General features: G+C 31.8%; 1 protein-coding gene across 3 annotated transcripts in view; it reads left to right on the forward strand.

Moving 5' to 3' along the window:
• The window catches only part of CENPC (centromere protein C), an 82146-nt gene extending 75279 nt beyond the window's left edge, over positions 1 to 6867 (forward strand). For all 3 annotated transcript variants that reach the window (XM_079152978.1, XM_079152979.1, XM_079152980.1), the window contains 3 exons: positions 786 to 940; positions 3657 to 3747; positions 5397 to 6867. In XM_079152978.1, coding sequence (XP_079009104.1) covers positions 786 to 940; positions 3657 to 3747; positions 5397 to 5467 — 317 coding nt within the window. In that variant the 3' untranslated portion in view covers positions 5468 to 6867. The remainder of the gene's footprint in view (positions 1 to 785; positions 941 to 3656; positions 3748 to 5396) is intronic.
• Positions 6868 to 8214: the final 1347 nt, after the last annotated feature.

Raw genomic sequence — 8214 nt, forward strand, 5'->3', positions numbered from 1 at the left:
TTGAGTGTTGTTGGCAGTTTACTTTGTTGTATAAATCCACATGTTTTCTTCATCCTGTAATCTGTGGGAACACAAATATTCCCAAATATCTGGAGAAATAATAATATAAGAAGCTGATGATTAAAGAATGTATTAATTATAGGTCCAGAAAGGAAGTTTTTTTTAATAAAGGTAGTTTTTAAAAATGAGATAGTAATTAAACCATTAAAACTCTGGTTTCTTGTAGCCTTTTCTTGATAAATAAAAATCTTGTTATTTAATCATCAGTCAAGCAGAAAATTAGCAGCAGAAAATAAGTTCTGGTGATCATAAATTTGTATTTTGGGCTATGTGAAACTTTAAAGAGACAGAGTTCTTTCCTATGTCTCGCGTAATTTTTATTTTCCACAATAGAAATAATAGTAATACCATTATTACCATAAAGCTAAATCTAACAAAGTGCTTACTTTGTGTCATTGTTTCAAATCATTTGCACTCATTAACTCTGATGTTCACAGCAACTCTTTAATACAGGTTAACGGTCATTATTCATTTTTATAGAAAAGAAAATTGAGATACAGAGAGAGAGTTTAAGTAACTTGGCAAAGTCCATGTAATTTGTAATAGAAAACAAGATTTGACCCTCTGGCATTCCAGCTCCAAAATCAATGGTCTTAATTATTTCTGTCTTTTTTCTAAGACAGGTTTTGCATCTAGAGGTACACATAATATGTATGTGTACATTTTTTTTTCATTGAGCGTTATCATTACTATTGCTTTACATTTATATTATTATTTCCCCCTAGATCTTATAAGGCCACGAGATACATATCAGTTTTTTGTGGAACATGGCGAGTTGAAAGTATATAAAACTTTGGATACACCTTTTTTTTCTACTGGGAAATTGATATTAGGACCCTATGAAGAAAAGGGAAAGCAGCATGTTGGCCAAGATATATTAGTAAGTATATTTCTCCATTTATTTATTCTTTGGTATAGATATTACTTTACTTTATTGGATTGGATGTGTCATTAAAATGCTGTTTCCTTACTCATGAAATCCTGTTACTACGATGCATGAAGGTTTTATTTTTTGTTAAATCTGTTTAGAGTTAACCAATCAAATTAAAAACATCTTTTCTGTACATAGCATTGAAACCTTGAGGTTCCTAGTTCTAAGGCATGGTCTTTACTTAAAAGAATATTAAAAACTAGTTTTCAAACAAATCGTTAGAATTTTATAGCTGAGGGGATTTTAGAGATCTAGTTTAATTTCAAATTTCTCTTTCTTCTGTTGAGAAACAGAAATTAAAAGACTTCAAAAAATACTTAAGTAGTTAGCAGTAGACTCAGTATTAAGCGCTAGTTGCTTTAGTAAGTACTAAGTAAAAACTGTTATATATAATACTGTTACTGACAGAAATTATAATGAAGTTCAAAGTAAGACAGTCACTCAGTCTTTCTCCTTCTTTCTTTCATATCCTGTTAGAGACGTTCTTCTGAATTATTGGTCTTTTATGTGTATGTATGCGTGTGTGTATATGTATATTTCTGCATTTTTACCTTGAAAATTGTAGAATTTGAAAAACATCAAATTTTAAGGATATTTAACATTATGCCATTACTTAAAAAAATGATATAACTAAGGGGTATCATTCAATATGGGACATTTCAGGAATATGAAATCACGAGTTATTGAAGTATCACACTCAAAATAATTTTTACTGACAAAATAAAGTGAGCTCAAAAGGGAGGAAGAAAACTCATCATATTAATGAGTTTATATTAACGAAGAAGGAAAAAATCAAAACAAGGAAAGGAAAAGATATAGATGAGAATTAAGAGGAATTTATTGCTACATCAGTATAAATATTCATGAATCCAGTCTTGGCATGTTCTTGATCTCCAGGCATTATTTAAAGAGTAAAAACAACAAATATTCCCTGTAAAATGGTAAAAGAATAATAATGAAGACAAATATTATGATGTCATCACTGAATAGTTACCCATTAAAATTTACTGCCTTTATTATTATAAAAGGAAATTTGAATAATAAATATTTGAAAGTATTTAACCTGGTTAATACTCAGTGATCCAAATTTGAAAACAAATAACACTTTACAATTACCCAGTTAGTATATTAGAAAAATATTCATACCTGTGACCTGTGGATATCATTTCCAGAAATTTTTCCTAGGGTAATAATTTTAAAGTTGGGGGTAGAAACTGATCATATGTATTTATTGTAACATTGACCATAATTGCAAAAGTTGGAAATGAGTGAAGGAAGAAAGTGGTTATACTTTTAATGATACAATAAATATGTAGCACTTTCAGGCATTGTACCTGAGCATTTTTAAATTAGTTTAAGCATATTATTTCATGACTAGCCATATAAAATTACCTTTGCAGTAACGTTTAATGTACAATATAGATAATACTTTATCTTTTTTTCCTGACTAGAATTTCAAAATGTAAATGAAAGTTAAAGAGAATGTAGAAAAGAAACCTTACTGTGTGATTATACTTGATATTTATTTAACTATTCCTGTAACTTTCTAATGAAAATGATAGTTGTTTTTTTAAAATAATATGGAGAGTATTTTTGCATTTTTAAAACATGAAACACATGGTTTAAAAAAAAAATAAAGGGGACAAGTTAGAGAACCAGTGTAGGCTGTAACTTTCTTTATAGCAGTGCTAGAGTGACTCAAGATGTTGGTGGGTTTGTATTCTTTTTATGGAGGCTCTGAGGTTGAATCAGTTTCCAATTTTTTCCAGTTTTATACATATTGTTGATAGAATTCAGTTCCTTGTGTTTGTAGGACTGAGGTTCTCATTTGGTCACTAACTGTTGGCTAGAGTGTTATTCTCAACTTCTAGAAATAGTCCATGCTTCTTGGCCAGTGGTTCCCTTATGTTTACTAGCCGGAACAATACAAAGTTTTTTTATGCTTCAAATTTCTCTGACTTCTCTTTCTGCCTTGTTCTTCCTCTGCTTCTTGGAGAAAGTTCTTCATTTTTAAGGCCTCATGTAATTAGATCAGTCACACTGAGATTATTTTAGTCATCTTTTCATCATTGTGACCAAAAAACTTCAGAAGAACAGTTTAGAGGAGGAAGAGTTTATTTTGACTCATGGTTTCAGAGGTTCAGACCATGATTGACTGACTCATAGCTCTAGGCCTGATATGAGGTTCATCATGGTGTGTTGGAAGAGAGCTGCTCAGTTCATGGTCAGCTAGGAAGGAAAGAGGGAGAGAGAGAGAGGGAGAGACAGGCAGAGACAACGTGTAAACCCCAAAGGCACTCCCTCAGTGACCTACTTTTCTTCAGCCACACCCTACCTGCCTACAGTTTCCACCCATTTATCCATTCAAATGGATTAATCTATTGATCAAAGTTATAATTGTTGTATTCAAATCATTTCATCTCTGAACATTCTTACATTGTCTCTACGTGAACTTTTGGGGGACACCCCATATCCAAACCATAACCTTATTAAGGATTATTAATCTATCATCTCAAAGTTCTGTTTGCTGTGTAATCTAACATATTCACAGGTTCTAGACATTAGAGCATTGGCATCTGTGGGGAGTTGTTATTCTGACTACTGCATTTACTTTGAGGGTTGTAGTAGTTCATTTTGAAATGAGATTTTTATTTTTATTTTATAGGTCTTTTATGTTGACTTTGGTGACCTTTTGTGTACTTTACATGAATCACCTTACATAATAACTACTGGGGATTCTTTCTATGTTCCTTCAGGTAAGAATAACTATAGACATTTTATTTCACATAGTTATAGTCTCCATATAGTTGCTCATGTGCAGCATGAGAATGGAAGCCTCAGTTGTCAAAACAAAAGTACAACATAATTGATTACAAAGCAATTTGGTATATATATTTCTTTCATTATTAGGTAAGTATATTAATATTTTGATATATGAAAATCAAATATGAGTTTGTTGTAGAATATAAAAATACTGATTAGAAGATGTGTAGCATTTTGTGGTAAAAAGGTAATTATTTCCTTCATGGTACCTCTAAGACATATGGTAGCCAAACAGTTTTTAGTGGATTTTAAACACTGAAGTACATAAGTTACTGGAAATAGTTACTCTAATTCATTTGTTTGTTCATTCATACATTTGACAAATACAAGTTGAAAGTTTATAGGGCCAAGGATAGCTCTAAGAGTTTGGGATAAATAGTGAACAAAGCAGGGAAAATTTCAACTTACGGAGCTTATGTTATGTAAGGAGACAATAATAGTAACCATGTTGATGTAGTACATAGTATGTACTAACACTGTTGTGAATATGAATGTGGTTAATCTTAATATGTATCAATTTTTTATACATAGAAAATTACAGTAATATTACTTAATGGTAATATACCTGCTGTATGCGATGCTGTCCATGTATATTTCACTTTTGTTATTTATTACCTTATTTATTATTGAGAGCAGTCTTATCTTTCTTTGAGATTTTATTTTACTAAACAGTGTATATGTGTTTAGGGAAATCCACAGCAATTTCTTTTTTTTTTTTTTTTTTTTAAATTTAAAAAGTATTTTGAAGGAAGCTCCTTGGGAATAAGGAATATGACACAACAGAAGTTGGATCTACACAGAAAAATGAGTGTCAGTAACAAAATAATTAAAGGGAAATACAAAATTAATTTTCAATATTTTTAATGTACTACAATTCACTGTTTTAAATTGCTCTGAGAACTGAATTTGTCATGCAAAAAAGTAGCAATGAATTGCATGTTTAGAAGATATTTAAAAGTTGAAATTAGACAATCATAGAATAGAGAAGTATGTGCACTTGAAGTGGTATACTATTTTGAGATATATTCTAGTAACAGATGAATGTTATAAATTCTAAGAGTCACTAAAAACAATAAAATAAAATATACACAATGATCCTATGGTGGAGATAAAATAGAATCATAAGAAGGAATCTTAAAAAAGGACAAAACATAAGAAAAAGGAAACAAAAGACCAGGTAGAAAAATAGAAAACATGTAGCTAGATGTATATTTTAATGCAATAAAAAAAAACTGCATTAACTGCAAATTCTCTAAATTTACTAATTAGAAGAAAAATCCACAGCAATTTCAAAGATTGATTTCAGAAAGAGACTTTCTATGCCTATACCCTTGTCTAACTTAACTCTGCATTTGTTTTAAACAATATAAAATTTGTGTTTTTTCAAGCCTTCTCTGGATCAGTAGATAGTGGTTAACCCTTGGATCTTTCAGTTCATAGAATTAAATAAGAGTTATTTTGAGTTAAGTGAATTCTTTTTATCTTGTTTGTACATATTGTAACTGTCAGGTGATGACTGAATAATTTAAAAGTAAATGATTCCTATGGAAATAATTTTATTTTCTTATTATTTTACTTTTAGGTAATTATTACAACATTCGAAATCTCCTGAATGAGGAAAGTATTCTTCTTTTTACTCAGATTAAGAGATGAAAGATGAAGCAAGTTTACATATGTGTGGGTGTTTATGTATATGTGTATAAAGTATACATATACACACATGTATAAAGCAGCTTGTATAGTTGACACTTATTTTTCTAATTGTACTATTTTAAAATAAAAATTTTATTCAGCTTTGTGTTAATGTGTATTAGGTAAACATTTTGTACTCCCATGTGGGGGGGACCTCTCTGCCACATCCTTTGTGGATGAGAAAAGGGTTAACTGCCAGAGGAGAATTTTGGCTGTATATCACTCAATTACCCAGAAACATCTACTCAATAAACACACAAGAGCCAATACTCTTTAAATGAGAGGGGCCATGATGGGTCTGGCCATACCAGCTTGGTCTCTTAACAACAACAACCTGGAGTAGCCCAACTCTCTTTTATTTATAGACACACAGGTAAAGGGGTCAAGGACCAGGAGGAGCTTATTCTGTGATGGACAGTATAGAGTGGAGTTAGGGAAGCCATTCTCTCAGGGAAACTAGACAGGGAACTGTCTGATTCTGCTAGATAAGGATGGCTTCCTACACTCCCACATGTTATCTTCAAATTTTTCTGTGAATACACATATCTCCTATAGTGATATTATTTTAATAATATGAAAAGAATACCAAAATCACTGCTCCTGCAATGAATAGAGGACACATTTTTACCAGAAGAGATCCGATTAATATGTCTGTTGATTTAAAATTATTTTTGCCAAATTTTACTTTTGAACTATTGAGCATTAATCTAGAGAACTGTGGTTATTGTACATCTGTATTTGTTTCTAGGACTTCTGCCACAAATTATCACAAACTGAGTGACTTAAAGCAACAGAAATTTGTTGTCTTAGTTTTGGAGGCTTGAAGTCTGAAATTAAGGTGTTGTCAGGGCCACGATGTCTCAGAAACTTGGAGAAAGAATCGTTCCCTCTTTCTAATTTCTGTTGGTTTGCTGGTAATCTTTTGTATTCCTTGACTTGCGCCTACAACACTTCAGTTCCCTGCCTGCATTGTCAAATGATATTCTTGCTTGGCATGTCTTTGTCCTCACATGACATTTGTTTAATTATTACAATTCAAACTTTTCTTCCATCTTGTTTCTGTTTGTATTTTCTGCTGGAGGTGGTGTCCTGTGCCATTGCTTTCTGCATGTGACCTCCTTACCCACCTTTAATATTAAAAGGAAATGCTTTAGGAAACAATCTGTGTTGACAAGTTGAATTTGAAGGTTTTTTTTTTGGGGGGGGGAGCTATAAATATATATTATGATTGTCAGTTCTAAAGAAGTTCATATTTCATATAAATTATCTTTAGGCTGACCCTCTTCATGCTTCTTTAAAGTTAAATGTAGATACACATTTGGGGTCTGGCTTCTGAGATGGAATGAGGTATGATAGACTTTTTTTTTTAATTTTTATTGTAAACAAATGGGATACATGTTGTTTCTCTGTACATGGAGTAACAGCATACCATTTGGGTAATCATACATTTACATAGGGTAATGATGTTTGATTCATTCCATTATTTTTTCATTCCCCCAACCCCTCCCACCTCTCTTGTCCCTCTATACAGTCCCTCCTTCCTCCATTCTTGTCCCCCTCCCGCCCCCCATTATGTGTTATCATCTGCTTATCAGTGAGATCATTCCTCTTTTGGATTTTTGAGATTGGCTTATCTCACTTAGCATGATATTCTCCAATTTCATCCATTTGCCTACAAATGCCATAATTTTATTATTCTTTATAGCTGAGTAATATTCCATTGTATATATATACCACAGTTTCTTTATCCATTCATCAATTGAAGAACATCTGGGTTGGTTCCACAGTCTTGCTAGTGTGAATTGAGCAGCTATGAACATTGATGTGCTGTATCTCTGTAGTATGCTGATTTTAAGTCCTTTGTGTATAGGCTGAGGAGTGGTATGATAGACTTTTTAAAAAAAACAAAACAAACACTTTTTTGGTTTTTGTGATTTGTTTTTATTAAAAAAAAATGGAGAATTCTTTTTACATGATAAATAATTCCATAGAGATAAGTTGGTCCCACAATACATACTGGTTACAAATTTATTTGTGTTACAGTAGACAAATATAATGCTTCCCAGTGGGATTGGGAAAATGTTAAAAATCATTTAATGGGCATTTGGCACAGAAATAATGACAGTCTAGACCTTATGGAGTTGCATCATCACATTCACGATATTCAGGAAAGCAGGAATGATCTTGTAGATCCTGTGTGGCCTGAACAAATATTTAATGATTTAAATGGTTTCGATCCCGTGAATATGTTAAAACATTCAACATGATGCATTTTTGGAATTACGTGTTTGCTACTAATTCTCTTTTGTGTTGTAATAATAGGTTGCTGTATCTTTAGCAGGACATCTGAGAATTTCACTTGCCCTCAAAAAATGAAGGGGGAGATGTCAGGAGAGGTGAATGAATTATGGATCTTTGAACTGCCCAGAGATAGAGGAGACACTTCCCTTGGGAATTTTTAATCGGTTTGAAAGCCAACCCTTGAAAAATTGGCTTCTGAACAAAGAATGCAAAAACCTCTATAGTTAGATGAAATAAAACCAATTAGAAAAACACATTAATTTAGGTATATAAGAGCAAATGTGAATTTACCATAAAATAATGAGCTCAAAATTACAGGATTTGTTTTAGAGGAAAATAAAAACCATAATTAGTAAAGGGGCATTAGAACATCTTTATCAACTCAGTTCACTTTGAGTTCAGATTAG

Source organism: Sciurus vulgaris (assembly GCF_902686455.1).
Source record: "Sciurus vulgaris genome assembly, chromosome: 9".
NCBI classification, from domain to species: domain Eukaryota; kingdom Metazoa; phylum Chordata; class Mammalia; order Rodentia; family Sciuridae; genus Sciurus; species Sciurus vulgaris.